Raw genomic sequence first — 19,876 nt, 5'->3', positions numbered from 1 at the left:
ACACGGGATATGAGGGTGGGTGCAGTTACACGGGATATGAGGGTGGGTGCAGTTACATGGGATATGAGGAGCAACTACAGTTACACGGGATATGAGGGTGAGTGCAGATACACAGGATATAAAATGGGAGAACTAACATGCTTGCTGAACCCTGACTAAAGCCTCCACCTGACCCTCTAGGTTTCCTCTCTTCAACCACAGTCAATACTCTATGAGGAAAGCCTAACTAGTCCCAAGAAGTGCCCATGAGTACCCATCTCAACTGATCCAGCATAACTAACCTCCTGTAGCAGTCACTGACCACCATAAGACAAAAAAAGTGAAGAGCCTTATTTCAGCCTCAACCTTCCAGTCCTCCCAGTGGCTTCCAGAACATCCTGAGGCAAGAACCAAGCCCCATTGCCTTGTGCACTACCTGAATTTTACAGAACCCAGGAGAATCAGATATGTGCTATTGTCAAGGGAGAGAAGAGGTATAGAGTTACTCAGACCACACACAACCGAGCATGTCCTTTCTCCAGATCTATAGAGGTGTCTGACTCTGGTGCAGAGTTCTCAGGATGAAGAGTCAAAAAGCCCAGGTTCCACAGCAGTGCCAACACTTACTGGCTGGTAAAGCTCAAAGCAAGTCGACTCTCTGGTCTTTAAGTTCCTCATCCTGGGAGCCAAAATGAGAATTTGCACAGGGTGCAGTTGTGGATGAGTGGCAGAGTGGGCTCACCTGAGTGAAGCCTTGGCATCCAAACAGAAACCAAGTACACACCGCAGCCAAGACAGCCACAGCGGTAGCACTGTGTATACTGTGTATACAGAAAGTGACCCACCCACATAGAGCACCTGTCACAACTACCAATCTCTCTTGCCTCTAACACTCACATGCTTCTTCTATTCCCAGTATATTTATATTCAAAACAGTAGGCAGCTTGGCCTGCAGGGCACTATTTGCATGTCATTTTCATAAAAGTCTCTGCAGCATTATCAAAGATTTCAGGCCTTTCCCTCCCAGCAGAGCGGGAGACTCATTAATTCTTCATAGGCAAAGCACTTGTGTTTATTGAGTAGAAAATGTTCCAACAAAGTTCAAGCTCAGACCTAAAGGAGCCTCGTTTTTATCTTATTAAAATTGCATTTATTTGGTCTAGCATTGCTAAAAAAGAAAAGCAGACTTCAGTAGAGCCACTGAAAAGCACTGGCGAGTGACATGCATACCTACCTCAGCTAAGAAAACCTTTCTATAAGAGTATTCATGGCTAGGGGCATGCTGCAGAAGTATGTGTGCAGGCTCTCTGACCCACTCCCCCCAAAAAGTACATAAATATTCTTTTGAAATTATTGAATAAATTATACATCTTTTAAGACTCTGCAGTTATACAGCACCCTAGGGATACTTTATGAAAAGCAAGGACACATGACATAACACCACGCCCTGACACAGAGACACAAAACCTCTTGTGTAAACACATAAGGAAAGAGGCTCAGCAAAGTCTGTGACACTACACAGCAAACTAAAAAGTCTTAGCAGGGCTGGGTATCAGAGCTGGGGCCTCCTGCGTGCTGTGCCAACTCTCTACCACTAAGCCACACTTCCAGCACACACACCACCAAGATGCTGAGTGTGCTAAGGCCTGGAGCCAGCATGCAAAAAGCTCCAGGTTCTCTCTCCTAGATGCTCGCTACCAACTGAGGAATGAGTACAAAGGAAGCAGAGTATGTGAGTGTAAACACAGACTAGGTACCAGCCACACCAGACAGAGCAGGTACTAACCGTGATGGACAGAAATGAGATTAACTGACCAGCAGAACACTGAAAGCAAGTTAAAAATACCCATGTATATTTAATGTACAACATATGTCACTAGTAAGTGTTGGTGCAAAACCTTGTCCTTTTTGCATGTGTACCTGAATGCAAAAATAATTCCTATCATATGTGTCTTAATTACCTTTCTATTGCTGTGATAAACACCATGACCAAAAGCAAGCAGGGGTGGGAGAGGGTGCAGGGGGGGTTGTTTTGTCTTACACTTTCAGGTACTGTCCATCACTGAGGGAAGTCAGGGCAGGAAATGAAGCAGGGCAAGAACCTGGAGACTGGAGCTTTTGAGGAGCTCAGTAGAGCATGCAGGAGAATGAAGGTGTATCTCAGAACAGTGACTATTTAGAAGCAGGGAAGGACCTGGGTGCAAAGAAAAGTCTTGGCAACCTCCACTGTGTGTGGCCCTTCCTCCTGAGTTGGAGGAGATGTGAGTGCTCTAGGTACTGTAGTCTTGACAGTCCATCTCTATCTCTAACTACTCTTCTAACTGTGTGTGACCCTTCTTCCTGAGCTGGAGGAGATGTGAATGCTCTAGGTGCTGTAGTCTCCACAGTTGGTTTCTATCTCTAATTAGTCTTCTAAGGAACAAGGCTCTAGGACAGCAGTTCTAAGCCTTCCCAATACTGCTATACTTTAATACAGTTCCTCAGGTTGTGGCAACCCCCAACTTTAATATTATTTTCATTGCTATTTCATAACAGTAACTTTGCTACTATTATAAATCATAGTGTAAATATGTAGTTTCCAACAGTCTTAGACAACCCCTATGAAAGAGTCATTTGACCCCCAAAAGGGGTGCAACCCACAGGTTGAGAACCACTGCTCTAGGGTCACAAGAGACAGACTCTCGTAAGCACTGCTTCACTGAGCCAGAAGGGTCAGGGTGCAGCAGTTTTCAGAGAGGCAGGTCACACAGATCTGATGAACAGAAAGCAGACGACAAGGAGAAAGGACCTAAAGTCTGTCACTTGAACAGGGGATTGAGGGTAATATGTCCACATTGGAATATTAAATCATAAAATAAATGAAACCAGGTATGTGCTGCCTACCTGTGATCCCAGCAGTCAGGAGGCAAAGGTAGGGGAACTGAGTTCAAGGTCATCCTGTGCTCCATAGCTAGGCCCTATCTCAAGTAGGGAGTAAGGAAATTACAAACGGTCCCCAACTTATGATGGCTCAGCACAATTTCCAAATTTCACAATGGTGTGAAAGCAATATATACTCAGCAGAAAACACACATAACAATTTGAACTGTAATCTTTCTCAAGGTTGTAATATATGATACAATACCTTTTCTCAATACTGGGTGGCAGCAGTGAGCCCCAGTTCCTGGCCAGCCCTACAGCAAGAACAGAAATCATGGTGCTTCCCAGCACAGTATACTACTAGGCTAGGAGGTGTGGCGGGCCGCAGAGCGATGTGTACTTTCACCTTACAACAAGGCACCAGGACGGAATCCTACTGCAAACAGAGGACACTGCAAGTGTCTCAAGCTGTAACATAGACAAACCTTAAAAATATGTCAAGCAAGCTGGAGAGTGGTGAATGCCTCTAATCCCAGTGGTCAAGACAGGCAGAGCTCTGGACAGTGGTGGTACACGCCTTTAATCCCAGTGTTCAGAGACAGGCAGAGCTCCGAGTTTGAGGCCACTCTGGTCTACAGAGTGAGTTCTAGGACAGCCAGGACTATACAGGAAAACTGTCTAGAAATGTATATGTGCTAAGCAAAAAGGAGGTCAAACAGCACTCAAGAGGCTGAGGTAAGAGCATAGTAGGTCAAAACCAGGCTGGGATACACAACAAGGCCCTATCTCAAACAAACAAAAAGTTACCAAGATGTGCTGCATGATGACAGTACATGAAATGTCTAAAGGTTCACCCACAGAGACAGGGTGGATGACTGGTTTCCTGGGAAAGAGTAGAAAGTAAGGTATAATAAGATATGGTTTCTCTTTCTGGGAATGAAAGTATCTGAAGTCAATTGTGATCATAATTATATAATTCTAAATGTGCATTTTAAAATCCTGAATGTCTGGCTGGCAAGATGGCTCCTTGAATAAGACACAAGTAGACCTGAGTTTGAATCCCAGAGTCCACAAGATGGAAGGAGATCAGACCCCCAAACATTGTCCTCTGTTCTTCAATAGACAGATAGGTAGTGATTTTACTTGTGCGTGCACACGCACACACACAGACACTTGTTTAAACTGTGAGCATTTTAACTAGGTGAACTGCATGGCATGCAAATGATATCACTTTACAGAAGGAAGGAAGAATGAGTTAGCTCAGGCCTAAAATAAGCAAAGAAATAAATCAGGGTGCTTCACATGAAAAGAACAGGAACTTTACATCCCCTCAAAGAAGAAAAAAAAAACTTTACAAGGACTCCATGGTTACCGGAGCGTACAGAGAGGGCTGTTAGTTATGTGTACTCCACTGTCTACCTACATGGAGCCTGATGATCCCAGAACGACGCAGGTAGAAAGGGCTCGCCCATGAAGAACAAGCAAGCCAGGCACATCACTGAGGCCACAGGTGGCAGCCCTGTTACACAGCACAGGCTCTCCCTCACATGCAAGCAGGGCAATCTCCACAGAGGGCAGCACATGACCAGGTGAGCCATGGAGGGGCAGCAGAAAGATGACCAAGGAACAGTGCCCTGGAGCAGACACCTCACAGCCCCAAGGGAGGCTAGAAAAACTTACCATTTTCAGGACAAGGGAGCCCCATTAAAATGACAGCTTGGTAAAAAGAAGAAAAAGAATGGAGGGAGGGAGGGAGGGAGGAAGGGAGGGAGGGAGAGAGGGAGGGAGGGAAGAAGGGAAGGGAGAAAGGAAGGGAGAGAGGGAGGGAGGGAGGGAGGGAGGGAGGGAGGGAGCCAGACAGACAGACAGACAGACAGACAGACAGACAGACAGACAGCTAGGCAGCTAGGCATCAGTGGCTCACAAGCCAATGGATCTCTTTTGAATTCAAGGCCAACCAGGTCTACTCAGAGAGTTCCAGGAAAGCCAGGAATACACAGAAAAACCCTGTCTTGAAGATGCCCCTCCCCAAAATGACAGCTCAAGAAGGGGAACTGAGAAGGAAAGAAAATGATACTATAGCCCAAGAATCAGAGGTACTTCTAGAAGGCTGGTATGGGACAGGGGCTGAAGACACTGAGGAATGCCCAAGAGAGAAAGAGAAGCTCTGAGGTACGCGCCACATTAGGACTTTGGCCAGAACAGTCTTTACCAGTCAGGAGAGTACATCACATTCTCCTGCTTGGTCTTTGCTTGAGGGGCACCATAAAGTACTGTCTGCCCTGCATGACACAGCTCCATAAAGTCTCATCAAATACCACACACCAGCAGCAGCCAATGCTAGCACCAAAGGGGGCGAGAAAAACAAGTGCCTCTGGGTTACTTCACGAGGTGGACAATTCATTAGGATGCAGCACAAAGAACAGTCTAGGAGGAATGGCCAGAATTCAGTCCCAAGATCACAGGTTCTAACAAGGCAGTTCCCTAGGCTGGTAAAGGTAGTTGTCCCTGACACTAAGGTCCACGGTGACACTGATGGACTTGCCCCTCTTCAGTACCTGGTCTTTGTCCTTCCTCTCTGCTTGCACATATGCCCACAGCCAGCATCCCTCGTCACCCAGCAAGAGCTCATCTCTATTCAGATGACAGGGATTAACATCATCCATCTGGCCTTGGAGTAGAAATGTTCAGAGACGATGCTTTTTTCACACCAGCACAGAAACATATGTAAGGGAACAAGCAGACAGAAGCTTCTGGATCTCTGTCATTCATATCTGGCTGGTGCACAGCTTGGCTCAGGCAGGCTCGGTATGCATGTAGAGAAGCAGTTCTTAACCTGTGGGTCACGACCCCCACGGGGGTCACATTTACATTATGTGATATTTACATTATGATTCATAAAGTTGTAAAGTTATAGTTATGAAGTAGCAATGAAATAATGTATGGCTGGGGTCACCACAAGATGTGGAACTGTATTAAAGGGTCGCAGCATCAGCAAGGCTGAGAACTACTGATGTAGAGGAAGACAGTAGATCAGCATGCTGGACAAGCCCTGTGCACACATCAGGCCTGGGGTGCATTCTCAGAGGGTGAATCCTAGAATGAAAAGTACACCCGGAGGAAACGTGTTACAGACCAATGCTTCACATGAGGTAAGAAGGGCTCTAGGTTGAATGTGCATGCCTACAACAGTCCAGCCAGCTCACAGAGGAGCAGCAACCTTGGGCCAGGGTTCAGTTTCCTCACTGCAGCCCATGCAGGGAGAGTAAACAGAATACATAGGGACTCAATGCAAGGCCAGGCTCCACCTACACGGTCTCTCCAGTCACAGCATCATCCTCAGCTCTAATCTCACTGCATGAGAGAATCTACATGCTGGAAGGGAAAGGTGAAGGTGGAACCTCCACACTATGCCAAGAAAAGAGGAAACAGCATTTCAGAAAAAGGAGAACAGAAAGTCTGGCATCCTCACAACAGAGGTCTCTAGGACAAGCCATAGGAATGGGAACAACAGTAGTCACACTCCCTCAGACCCTGTGACACCTCTGCCTCTTATCTGCACACCAGCATGAGCCTGGAAGAAGCAGCTTGCCTAACTCAGAGACATGCCTACATGCAGCCTGACAGCTCTGTAGCTCAGTGCTCTTCAGTTGGTGAGAAGCCCAACACACCCTGAAGGCTCTGAGAAGCTGGTGGGAGTCTAAGCTACCCCTGGAGGGCCCAGTTGCAGTGGGCTAGGGTGAGTCAGCTTTCTAGAGATGCACAGCTAGAGGACAAGACAGAGATGAGAAGCCATGTGCCATGACCGTCGGACACAGAGTAGACAGAGACTCCTCCAGTTCAAATCCAGACTCTGCTTACAAGCCACAGGGCTCTGAGCAAGCTTCATCTGCGAAGGGGAAACCACAGTCCCATGCGCCAGCAACCACTAAGAGGACTGGGCCACTTAGTAAACAATCCCACAGTCCTGTCACCAACCAGCTCTGGGACTCCCACCTCCACAACACAGGCACAGCATGGACACCCTGCTCTAGAAATGAGTTTTAGGAACCTACCCCTAGATTCCATACTAGAAGGAAAACATGGTCAAGCACGGCTACTCCGGAGGCCAAGTGGTGCTCCCTACATCCCACTTCTGGGTGAAGTCCTTACGGCTAGCCCCCCTGGCTGGCAGAAAGCTTGGTCCTGATGCTGCACTCCTATCACAGAATGGCCTGCAAGACTCCACATGGCAGGTACTGGGAAGTCACAGATCTCTAGGGCGAGGGTTAGGGAGCGGGCTCAGCTGCAGGAAGAGAAAGGTCATTCTCCTGCCCAGAACCATGGCATGTTACCATGGCCCTCGTCCTGATGGACCATGGAGAACTAGGGAAGAGAGCAGAACAGGTCTCACTGTCTTCCCTTCACCACACTCCTCTTTCTCCCTGGACACTGCAGGAAGCTGAGCCCACTTTCTGCCCTCATGGTACATTAACTCCATCAGAAATAACCCCAAGTCAAAACAGTGAGGCTTTGGTTGCTGGGTTTGGCACTGAAAATGTGCTAGGGCATCGCATATGCCAAGCCAGGCACATGCACTACCTGTGAGCTGCAGCCAAGCACATGGGGTTTTTTCCCCTAAGTTTTGTCTTCATTTAAAATTAATTCCAGTATCGATTTGCTATATTAAATATGCAAGGGAAAATATGACTCACATTTATTTTCAAATATGGCTGATGAAATGAGACATCTGACATGGCAACGTGAAGTTCTCATTGAGGAGTAGGAAGAAGAACTGCATACACAGCAGAACCAACTGCTGGTGCCTCCACACACACCCCTCCACAATGAGAAAATCCTGCTCCCCTGAACACACTCTCTACAGGGAGGCAAATTCCAGAGCTTCGAAGATGCTGAGAAGTGGGAGTGTGGGTACCACACAGGCAAACGCATTTCAAAGCCACAAGTCAGGAGACAGATCTCTAAGAACATGGGGCAACAAGGACAAGAGAGGCATACCTGTTTAATGCCAGGGCCAGACAAGCAGGACACAGGATGGAAGAGTCCCTGCTCACTTCCAGCACCCAGAATAAAGGCACTTTGCAGTGGCTACGCAACAACTTTGAAAGCTGCTAACTTCAATAACCAGCCCACGATCAGGAGCGGGACTCTGCTGAGGGAGGTGCTGGGGGCCACATGCAGATAACCCCACTAGACAACTCAGCACACTCCATACAGGGAACAGAAGTTAGAAGGTGAGCCTGGGTATCAGCAGACTTGTCTAGATATGAGCCATTCTATGCTGGCAGCTCAGGGAGAAATCATCTCCCCTCATTGTAGCTGTGAGCACAATCAGGTGCTTGCAGTTAGAGGAACAGCATTCCCACTCTAAGTAGAACACTGCTCCAAGCTTCTCAAGACAGCACATTCCTGCCAGGCAGTGGTGGTGCACACCTTTAATCCCAGCACTCGGGAGGCAGAGGCAGGCGGATTTCTGAGTTCAAGGCCAGCCTGGTCTACAGAGTGAGTTCCAGGACAGTCAGGGCTATGCAGAGAAACCCTGTCTCGAAAAACCAAAAAAAAAAAAAAAAAAAAAAGACAGCACATCTGGCCCCATCCTCCCTGGGCAAGGCCCACAACTGTGGGCCAAGTTCCACTCACACTGATTCTCTCCAACCACTTTACAAGCTCACATGGTTACACTTGGACCCGCCACAGGTCAGGAATAACCCCCAGTCAAGGCCAAATGGTTGATCACATTGACTTCCCTCTGTCATGTAACATGGCCTACTCACAGGTTCTAGGGATAGGGACACAGATCTTTGAGACCCATGATCCTGTTTACCAGGCCACAGTCTAGTAATCATGCCCACCCACCCGATATCCAGGCTGTCAGTGAACGTGCAAGTTCCATTAGGTAGATCCCTGAGCCTGTCTGCGCCTCTCCAACAGCCTCAGTCTGCCCTCACCCTGCCTGCTTCCTCTTGCTCACTCTGTAAGGCAGAGCACCATGCCCTGCTTGAAGACCTCCAATACTCTCAAGACTCAGAATCCAGACCCAGATCTTGTCCACAGCCTTCAAAGGCCTCCAAAGCCTTTGCAGCCCAGTGTGCCGTGGCCATTCTCATCACTCCCCAGCCACTGGTGTCCCCTGCAGCCCACCCTGCATCTCTGAGGGCAGCCTGGCTCCTTCCGCACTTCCAGGTCCCAGCTTAAACAGAATGTCCTTGGAAAGGAAGTGATCATTTCCCCTTGTAGGATCCTGGTATTATGCCAACATGCCAAATTATGACCTTCACAGAACTTCAACCAGCAAGCATATTCACTTGTGCACTGACCCTAACCCCTGCTGGCCTCCATGGGCTATGTCTGCTTGTCCAGCATTCAGTTTCTGGCACATCAAAGATGCTTATACATATGTGAATGGCTCCATTATCCCCAGCACTCCTCCCCCTTTAGTTGAGACTGAATCGGACCTATTGAGCAGTCTCATTTGCTCGTACTCCTCATGGCTCCAACAGTGGGGGCTGAAAGCTCTCCAGGGCACAGCACTAATGTTGTCCCTCTGCCCCAGGCTTACCCTGAGAATGAAGGACCTCGCCATAATTGAGCTTGGCCTTTCTTGCCAACATTGTACTTCCAAATACCATCCCACCCCTACCCCAGCAGCAGGCACTCCTTCCTGTCAGCAGGACCCAGAGTCAAGCAGAGCCATGCTAAAATATTAAGCATCAGCCCCACACTGAAAGGCTGCCTGTGTTCACAAACCCGATGTGTGGGAGTTTGTCTTGGCATTTAAAGTTAAGTGTGGCAGGAATTCCAACTGTGATGATGGCAGAAAGCAGCAGGTCCTCAGGAGCCAACAGAGTCAGTAGCTCCAGAAAGAACAGGCCTACAAGAGGCAGGGACCAGGGTTGCTGATTTTTATTACCTGCCTACTGCCTTCCCCACTTCAATAACCACCACTCCTGTCCTCTACCCAAAAGTGTCCCCAGAGCCTCCTACATGGTCTCCCTGCTTCTGCCCTTCTCTCTGTCCATCTCTCTTCATTAAAGCAACCAAAGAAACCATGTCACAAGGAAGGCTGTCCCTGCCACATAGCTACTCAAGTCCTCTGAGGGCTCTCACCCACTCAGAGTGACAGAGTAATGGTCCCTATGTTACTCTGACCACATAACCCCGCCCACCACCTCAGCTACAGCAACCTTGCTCCTTCCTTCTGTCCTCACACACCAGTCCTGATTGAGGAGCAGAGCCTCTGGCCCTTGCCATCCCTCTGCCTAGAGCCTCCTTCCCCCAGCTACCCATAGGGCTTTCCCTCCCTGCCTACAGATCTGTACTCAGAGGAACTTTCTCAGCCACTGGATCACCAAGAGACCCTCCAGCTACATCTGGCTCTAAACGACCACCCTCCTTCCTTACAAAGATTTGATAGTGTTTACCACCTTCCAACCATCAGCTCTCCAAGGACAGAGCACAAATCTTAGTCAATTTTGCTCCTGGCAAACAGCATGAGTTAAATAAAAATTAATAGGGTGAATAACTTATCAAGCTCTCAGGTAATCCAAGAGAAATCTATCCCTATCTATCTATCTATCTATTTATCTATCTATCTATCTATCTATCTATCTAAGTCTGTCTGTCTAAAAGAATGGAGCTAGGCTGTGGTAGATCTGTGTCAACTTGACACAAGCTAGTTATCTGAAAGGAGGGGACCTCAACTAAGAAAATGCCTCCATAAGATCTAGCTGTAGGGCATTTTCTTAATTAGTGATTAATTGGGGAAGGGCTCAGCCCATTGTGGACACAAAAGAGTCTGAACAAGCATGGAGAACAGGCCAGTAAGCAGCATTCCTCATGGCCTCTGCATCAGCTCCTGCCTCCAGGTCTCTATCCTGTTTGAGTTCCTGTCCTGACTTCCTTCGATAATGAACAGCGATAAACCCTTCCTCCCCAATTTATTTTTGGTCATGGTAATTTTTTGCAGCAATAGAAACCCTCACTAAGACATAAGTCAAGCAAATCTTCCCTTGGCTGCCACAGCCACCTGATGTACTGTAGCCCCGTTACAAATACAGCAACCGATGGCTGCAGGAATGGCAAAAATTGGAAGTATCACAGATCACAGGACAAGATGGCTAAAGCCCACTCAGATCTGTAGCCTCCTGGTAGAAGGTATAGTCATTTTCTTGTGTTAGCTCATCCAGAAAAGGAAATTCTAAAAAGATAAGAAATAACCTCCATTAAATACACATGCAAAGACATAAGAGAGGGCTCTTAAGACCATCTCTCACACAACTCTCTCTTTCTCACTCCAGGCTACCTTGAGCGATAGCTGGGATCAGCCACCACATCTCAGTCCTTCACAAAGAAGAAGAGAGCAGGGTACTTCCTAAACAGGCAGAGCTTGTGGCCAGTTTGTGAAAGAGCACTGGAGTCCACACTGCAGTTGAACCAGCAAGGCATTTAGGAAGCAGGTTGCAAGTGAAGTATGAAGAGTAAAAAACGTAAGCAAGAAGGGAAGGAACATTCAGTCAGCTACACAGAGCATGAAAATGCAGCTTCTCATGTATGTGGAAAGTAGGGCACAGGATGTGGAAGACCCTAGAAGCAAAGGCCACCAGCAGTACACAGTTCAAAAGAATGAGGAGTCAGGGCTAAAAGTCCTTGGTGGAACTCCAACCATCGTCTTCAGTATCAAGGAACTGACGGGATTCTGCTGTGCCAAACTCCCTTCTCTGTCTAGAACTTGGAGGGAAGACTCTGTGGTTTCACAAACACACACACACACACACACACACACACACACCCAGCTTCCCTGGTTGAGGACAACAACCATGAGGCCCACTTGAAGAGTGGGCAAGACCCTGGGAGCCTGGCCTAGATCTCTGCTAGCACTTTCCTGTACAGGTGAAATCTCAGAATGTGGACACTGAACAACTCAGGAGGGAATGGGTCACCTCTGCACACTCTCCTTCTCAGAGACTTCCAGACTGTCACCAAAACCAGAAACACTACCCCAGGGGAGGGCTACAGGGCACAGGGGCAGCGCGGAGGCCATACAGGCTCTCTTCAGGGCCCGGCCTCTCCCCTGTCCAGTCCTCAGCAGCATCCTTCAGCAAGTCACAAGACTCCCCATCAGCTCTGTAACATGGGCGCTGTTCTCAAAAGTGCCTGGTATGCAGCACAGCAAAAGCTGAGAGGAGATGTCTGTCTTTGGTAATGTGGGGTCACACTGAAAAGACTGGGACTGTGTCAGTTTCCTGTGACATTTGTAGTAGCCTAAAGAGGTGGAAATGTTTCCCTTCTTGGATCGTGAAACCAAGATGTCAGCAGACTGTGCTGTCTGTGAGGGTCATTTCCCGCCGTATCTAGCTTCCGGTGGTTCCTGGCAATCCCGGTTTTGACTTGTAAACACATCATTCCAATCTCTGCCTCCATCTTTGCATGGTCATCTCCCCTACTTCTGCCTCTCTCTGTAGATAAAGTTCCATGTTCTTATGGGAATCAGAGATTGAATGAGGGCCTCCCCATTGCTCAGTAACATCTACAAAGACCCTGCTTCCAAGCAAGGTCACAGTCACAGTCACAGTCCGAGTATTAGGGATGTCACAGTTTAGCCCAGTACAAAGGCAAACTACCACACTGGCTGTAGTGACCCACTTGTATACTCTGGAGAACAAGGCAGGAGGATCAGAAGCCCAAGGCCAGCCTGCACTATAAATGAGACCCTATCAAGAGACAGTATTTGATGGAAAGGGTCACTGACTTCTACAACCCCACACAGCAATTCCATTATCATGTCTCTCAGTTGATTTTTTTTTTTTTTTGATTTTTCGAGACAGGGTTTCTCTGTGTAGCCTTGGCTGTCCTGGAACTCACTCTGTAGACCAGGCTGGCCTCGAACTCAGAAATCCGCCTGCCTCTGCTTCCCAAGTGCTGAGATTAAAGGCATGCACCACCTCTGCCCAGCCATTTGACTCTTAACAATAAATTACAGTTCATACTTAAGGGGAACCGAGTCTCAAGGTGTAAAGGCAACAACAGAAGTCACACTGTCACATGCTTCTGTTTATCTGGCACTAGGCTCAACATGTTTGTCCCTGTCACAGTAGGACCTTCCACTCATCTTAAACTATAACTGAACTATCCAATCGAGCCCAGTCTCAATACTATAAAAAAAATGCATTGTCTGGCACCTCTGAGGACTTCTTCCATCTTCCAAGTCACTGGGGCCCAGCAGTCAATAACCCCTGATAACCCAGAACCACTCTGAAAAGCACATTTTGTGGTTGAGTACAGTGTATGTCAAAGTTTACAATTTTAACATTCACACAATGGTGTCTATTATGAAGCACAGGAAGACAGACCATTTTCTGTGCTCATGAATGGTTCTATTTAAGTTACCTCAATGTCAAAATCTTCAGGGCTAGAGAGACGGCTAATGTTAGAATCTTAAATTTCATATCTGAGAATTTGGTTTGGGAACAGAATAAACTATGTTTGAAATCTCGAGATGGACTTTCCTGAAATATAATCTAGTCAGTGAGTGCCTTGATCGTAGGTATTTTCCGGGTACTGTCTCTTCATCCCCTAAGGCCTAGAGAGGCATCAGGCCATAACCAATCACAGAAGGACTTTGGAGCTCTATGGCTTCCAGACTGCACCCAGGTATTTATTATTATTATTATTATTATTCTTTGTTTCCTGTTGCTGTCAGAAGACTGATGTCTAGAGGCCAGAAGGTGGGACCACAGAAATTCACAAGGCGCTTCCACGCTCAAAGCAAAAGCATCAGGTCACAAGACAGACGAGAGAAGAAAACCCAAGTGGTCAAACCACTGTACACCCTGCAGAGACCGACCTCCCATGCAGGCGCTGCCTCTCCCTAACCAGTTTCCTGACTCCACCAAACTCTCCAGGACATGACCCGGGTCAGTTCCTTCCAGCTTCCCCAGGGAGCCAAAGAGTTTAGCAGGAGCGAACGTGCCAGGCTCTGGAGGCAGTTGGGACAGCTCTCCTTCTCCTTGCTCTTCGGTACGGCCACTGTCACCTTCCAGATCCCACACTCCCACTGTGGACCCCCACTCCCTGAGCCCCTCACACAGCCCAACAATCTCCTTGGAGTCCAGGTTCCCCTTCCCAGACTTGTACTCCACCCGCAGGTCAACAGGACTTCACGGCCACCTGACCTCTGACCCCTGACCCCGACCCGGCCCTCCCCGTCACACCCACCTGCCCGGGACCTTGCTGTTGCTGCGCTTCCAGAATTGCTTCCTGGCCCCGTCGCTGGCCATGGCCGCTCCTCATCCCTCAGATCCGCAACCCTGACACCCGAGAGCTGCCGGCACACCTCCAGCGGCCCTCTCCTGCGCCCCGGTGGCCCCTCAGAGACACCAAGACTCCGAAGCGTAGACCCGAGGAGGCGCTTCCGCCTCCGTCCGGAAGTTGTGACTCGGCGATTCCGGAAGTCCCGCCTTCGCGCCAAGCTGTGCTTGACGCCGTGAAAAGGCGACGCTGGGATGTGTGCGTAGCTGTGGCGCAGGAAAGAAAGCGGAGAGTTCGGGTTGCGTGTGTTCGGGCGGCGCGGGCTGAGGCCGCTGCATCCCGGCCTCTGATCCCCGGGGCCGGTTGTCCGCCATGAATTCCGGAGCCGCGTGCGTCTGAGGTCCAAGTCGGTCTTAGTTTGCTTGCAGCCAACTAGCAAGTGCCGAGAACCAGAAGGGGCAAAGCACAGATCTGGACCCATCTGCGGGTGGACAGGCGAGCGGAAAGGTGGAAAGCCTCTCCCGCTGTGCTGTAGTCTAGGCCTCATCGCCAGGGCATTGACCCCGGATCAGTAAACACGGCACAGTGAAGTGAAGGAAGCAACTGCCAACAGGAGCTTATCCGAGGCGATGGCGCGGATCCGCCCGGGCTTCAGCAGAAGAACGAATAGGCACGGAGGCATGAAGAATTCATCTTACCGGCACTCGCATGCTTCTAAGTCCGCCGTAAAGTGTGCTTTAATTGTAAGATACATGCAAGATCCAAAAACGTAATACGAAAATGTTAATTATAATTTCACATTAAATGATACTTTATATATATTGGGTTCTGTAGAATATATTGTTAAGCTTACTTTCACTTTTTGCTGTGTAGCGTAGCTACTTGAAGTTACGTACGTGGTTGGTGTAAATTTTCTCTGGTCTTAGACTCAAGAGTGAGAGGCTGGCATGTCAAGCCCGAGCTTTGGTGGAGCACTGGTAATTCCAACTGCCAATTGCCTTTAGTACTGAGAAACATATTCACCACTGCTGTCTCTTGCACTTTTTTTGCTTTTGATATGATCTCCCTGTTTAACCCAGACCCCGACTATATTCACAAGACCCAGACTTCTAGACATATTGAAAGGGGTGTTGGTTTAGCGCTTGGTAGATGCAAGAAATCACACTAAAGGACTTTACATGGCTTAGCCCAGTTGTATGCCAGACTTATCCTCAGTGCTCAGGGCTGGGAGAATGGTCCAGCGCTCTGTATATCAGCTTTGTTCCCGTTCTTTAAGAGTAAAGCCTTCTACGGCTCCTTACAGACCGCAGCTACCCGACTCCACTTTGACTTTGCAGAAAGGGGTGGCACCTGTCCCTCTTTGTTTCCTGCACAGCCACGGCCTCGGGAACTGAAATAGTACATCATAAATGTTTGCTGCCTGGATGACAACCACAGGGCTCTCCAGGAATCCCTTTTGATACAAGCATAGCAACTTTAGGAAATGCCAGGCACAATGTCAACAGGTCCTGGGTGATCCCTTCAGGCACAGCCTATAGAGCATAGCTTGGGCTTCTCCCTAGAATCCCATTTCTAATAATCCTTGGAATCTGAGAGATCTGGCAAAACTAAGATTAATAACCATTTCCTAGCACTGCCTAGCAAACTCCTTGAAAGAAAACTTTAGTGGTGCATAGCTATGACCCAACTTCTCAAGAGGCTGAGGCAGAAGAATGGAAGTTAAAAATTGGGTGTGCTCACTTCAGTGGTACACATACTAAAATTGGAATAATACAGAGATTAGCATGGCCCTTACAAAAGGTTGATACACAGGCTGGTAATATGTTTCTCTCTCTCTCTCTCTCTCTCTCTCTCTCTCTCTCTCTCTCTCTCTCTGTGTGTGTGTGTGTGTGTGTGTGTGTGTGTGTGTGTGTGTGTGTGGCAGAAGCCAGCAGTCAACTCCAGATGTCTAGCTAGACGTGGCGGGAAATGACCCTCACAGACAGCACAGTCTGCTGACATCTTGGTTTCACGATCCAAAACATTTCCACCTCTTTAGGCTACTACAAATGTCACAGGAAACTGACACAGTCCCAGTCTTTTTGGTGTGACCCCACATTACCAAAGACAGACTTCTTCTCTCAGCTTTTGCTCTGTTGCATATCAGGCACTTTTGAGAACAGTGCCCATGTTACAGAGCTGATGGGGAGTCTTGTGACTTGCTGGAGGATGCTGCTGAGGACTGGACAGGGGAGAGGCCGGGCCCTGAAGAGAGCCTGTGTGGCCTCCGCACTGCCCCTGTGCCCTGTAGCCCTCCCCTGGGGTAGTGTTTCTGGTTTTGGTGACAGTCTGGAAGTCTCTGAGAAGGAGAGTGTGCAGAGGTGACCCATTCCCTCCTGAGTTGTTCAGTGTTCGCCAGTGTTGGTTTGCTTCCCCTACAGCCCTAGATACTTGAGAGGCAGAATAGGGGCTCGGACCAGTCTGTAACACAGCCAGGCTCTGTCTTCCTCCCCAAACTGTTCCACTCAACACATTACTTACCTCAGGCAAGAATTTGAGTTAGACCTAGCAGTCAGGGGCCACAGAGCCTGTGTCTTTGATTCTTGTGGCTTGCCAACTTACCTCTCACTGTAGCTGCTCTCATCAATTGCCTAGCCTGTTCTGGGGAGCTCTCCCTTTCTCTGCCCACCCAGCATTAAAATTCTAGGGTTTTACATAATACTAAGGATGCAAACTCAAGGCACAGACACTTCCTATGAGCCATCTGACCACCCCCCACTCCACCCCCAGTGTGTCATGTTTTTAAAATAAAACCCGCGAGCATCGTGGCATAGGTGTATAATCCCAGCCATCAGAGGCTGCAGATAAAAGATCCTCAAGTTTAAAGTCAGCTTGGGGTATATAGGAAGACCTTCTCTGAAAAGAACTTAAATACACACATTAAAGGCTGGGGACACACGGGTAACAGTGCTTACCTAGCGTGTGCGGTGCCTAGGGTGGGGAAGTCTTAGAATCCTAGTGGAGTTCAAGAAGGCCCCAGGGGCCAGGTCTGGTGCCATGAGCCTTTAATCCCAGCACTTGGGAGGCAGAGGATCTCAGTGAGTTCAAAGCTAGCCTGGTCTACATAGACCCTAACTCAAAAAAAAAAAAAAAAAAAAAAAGAAAGAAAGAAAGAAAGAAAGGTAGGCTCCAGGGATCTCTTCCCAATCTCAGCCATAAAACCTCCCCAGAGATAGGGTCCCACTAGCCTCAGGAATCAGAGCCACATGATATAGCTTCAGGCCACATCAAAGCCAGTCCTCTCCAGCTTAGACTGGTTTATGCAAAGATTGAAAAAGCAAGGAGCCAGCTGGACTAGGAAGCACGGTGGAGCAGAACGAAAGAAAATGCTGTGTAAAAGCACAAAGAGAATCAGCTGCAGTGACAGGTTAGGTGTGACATTGGTACCCTAAATTCAGCTGTCCACAGCCACCTGTAGGTTTTCATACATGCTGTCTTGAGGCAAGGAGTGAAGGCAAGATTGTGTGTCTGTATTGTAAGGTTATGTCCAGTCTGTGTCGTCTCACTCAGACACTATATTAGAGAGCACACATTCATAGATGAGACAGGCTGGTGGAGAGGCCAGGGGGAAACAACCCCCTAGTGGTTGGGGACAGCACTGTCATGACTAACAGTCACCAAGACAAAGCCAAGGTAGGGAGTATTTAGAAGTGGCTGTGGGAAGAGCAGAAATGGGATTCAAAAGGAAGATGGGTTTAAAAGTTACAGCAATATGGAGTTGGGATTGGGACCTGTGGAAGAACCAAGCAGGACAGAGTCCCAAATGCCTGAGGTAAAAAATGTGTTGTGCACATATACTAAAATTGGAACTATACAGAGAAGATTAGCATGGCCTCTATGCAAGGATGACACACAAATTCTTGAAGTATTCCATATTTAAAAAAAAAAAAAAGTAAAAGTAATGTGTTGAGTGGAACAGTTTGAGGAGGAAGACAGCCTAGTTGTGTTACAGGCTGGGCTGGTCCACTCCACCTCTCATGTATCTAGGACTGTAGGTGAAGCAAGCAGTGGTTGCGCAGCAGGTTTAGAATAGCAAATGGAAAGCAGTAGTGTACTGTTTGACAAGGAAAAGACTAAAGAAAACTGAACTCCAAGACGGATGAAAATGTGGGTTTGTAAACAAAGACAAGCTTCTATGGCCTGCAGGAGTGGGGGTTCAAATGCATTCGATAACTCGGGCCATTTAAATTTTTCTAGTAGATAAAGCTATTGTGCAACTCAGCAATTTCCCTCAGGTTATGTACCCTGGAGCAGAGTAGCCAGCTGTGCAAGGAAAAGAATGTTCATTTCATCTTCTCTCCTAGTGGAGGTGGGGGTCGGAAGAAAAGCAATCAAAATGTCATCTGCAGAAGAATTGACAAACGAGTTTCCCGCTAGAATACTCTGGTAATAAAAATAAATTCGCTTTTACAGACATCAACATTAATTTCACACGGTTGAGAGGAAAGGCTATAATGGATACATATGGCACAATACCACTTAGTAGTGTTCTGTTTTATTAATACCATTTTTTAAAGCATGAGAATGCTAAAAGCCAAATCCAGAGGAGTGTTTGCCTCTGGGCATTGGAACAGTAATCAGAGAATTCACAGGTTTCCTTGTGCTGTCCTGCTTGTATCTTAAGGCAGACTACATCCAGGTGCTTGTGACAGTTTGTGTGATGTCTCCACATCCATGATCTTTGAGTGTACATCAGCATGTGTCTGAGCTCCTGCTCTGCTATGCCCTAAGCTGCTGTGAACTTCCGGGTGAGGTAAATTCAAACACCGCAGCTGAGAATAGGCAGGGTTCACTGCAGGGAGGATGGTCACACTGGGTCTCTTGTGACCATGGCTTGAGGCTGAGTAAGTGAGACAGGACAAACCACAAGGAACACCATTGCTTAAGGAAAGAGAAGAATCTGAACCGGAGGGTAACACAAATGTCTGTGTAACTGCTGGGAGTCTGAGTTGAATGGCCATCCCAGCACTCCTTCCCATTCCCCAGGTCTTTCTTCCCTCTCTCCAGGGAAGTTCCTTGAGCCTTGAGGACAATGTTTCCTTTAGGCCTGAATACTCAATAGTCTCTTTGAGTTGTTTTTTGAGTCTCTGAATTGACTGTTGCCTACTGCAAAGAGAGGCTTCTCCGAACAGGGCAGTAAACATAAATGTTTAAAAGGCAGATTGATAACATGTCCATTTAGCAAACCAAACCAACCAAAGTAGGTTTTTCCCTAGGGCCTATGACCTCCCCAGTCATGGACTTTTGACCAGGCATGAATTTTTTTCAGTAGAGGGCATGAATTCCCTCCTGTGTAACAGACCTCAAGTCTAATTTTAAAAGTGGCTGATTAGGCCATAACAGTCGCACCACTCTTACATAACTTGCCTGGCAGATCAGGTACTATAGCATTCAGGGTCTACCTGTGGCAAAGCCTGGGATGCTCAGGACAGTTCCTCCTTAGCTCTGCCTGTTGTATTCTCTGCACATTCTGCCCAAGAATTGCAAGCAAGATGAAAAGCTCAGGTTTACCCAAGATCCCTCAGAGACTTGTCCACCTGGTAAACTTCTGTGGCAGCTGCCCAGTAAGGAGATTGTTATGTTTGGAAGTGAGATGTCCCTCAAAGGCTCCTGTATGTAAATCCTTAGTCAGCTCCTATTGGCTTTAGAGAAATGTGAAACCTTTAAGAAGTGGGGCCTCAGTAGGGGAAGGGTATCACTGGAGGTAAACTTAATTGAATTAGCCCGGCCCAAGCTCTCTTTGCTTCCTAAC

General features: G+C 48.0%; 1 protein-coding gene, 1 non-coding gene and 1 pseudogene across 4 annotated transcripts in view; 2 read left to right on the top strand and 1 right to left on the bottom strand.

Moving 5' to 3' along the window:
* Window positions 1-14,295, bottom strand: part of Tbc1d22a (TBC1 domain family member 22A) — a 297,153-nt gene extending 282,858 nt beyond the window's left edge. Inside the window, exon 1 of one of the 3 annotated variants that reach the window (XM_031352182.1) lies at window positions 14,053-14,295. In XM_031352182.1, coding sequence (XP_031208042.1) covers window positions 14,053-14,114 — 62 coding nt within the window. In that variant the 5' untranslated portion in view covers window positions 14,115-14,295. The remainder of the gene's footprint in view (window positions 1-14,052) is intronic. The other 2 variants (XM_031352191.1, XM_031352197.1) reach the window with 2 other exon arrangements.
* A 1,522-nt stretch (window positions 14,296-15,817) lies between these two features.
* Window positions 15,818-15,921, top strand: LOC116083135. Its single transcript, XR_004115608.1, has one exon. It is a non-coding gene; the product is annotated as a U6 spliceosomal RNA (small nuclear RNA).
* Window positions 15,922-17,905: 1,984 nt separating this feature from the next.
* LOC116083092 lies at window positions 17,906-18,004 on the top strand (annotated as a pseudogene).
* The last annotated feature ends 1,872 nt before the right edge of the window (window positions 18,005-19,876 follow it).

The sequence above is a fragment of the Mastomys coucha genome, unplaced genomic scaffold (genome assembly GCF_008632895.1).
Source record: "Mastomys coucha isolate ucsf_1 unplaced genomic scaffold, UCSF_Mcou_1 pScaffold11, whole genome shotgun sequence".
Lineage (NCBI taxonomy): Eukaryota > Metazoa > Chordata > Mammalia > Rodentia > Muridae > Mastomys > Mastomys coucha.
The sequence above is the reverse complement of the archived record's forward strand: the minus strand, read 5'-3'. Positions and strand labels throughout refer to the sequence as shown.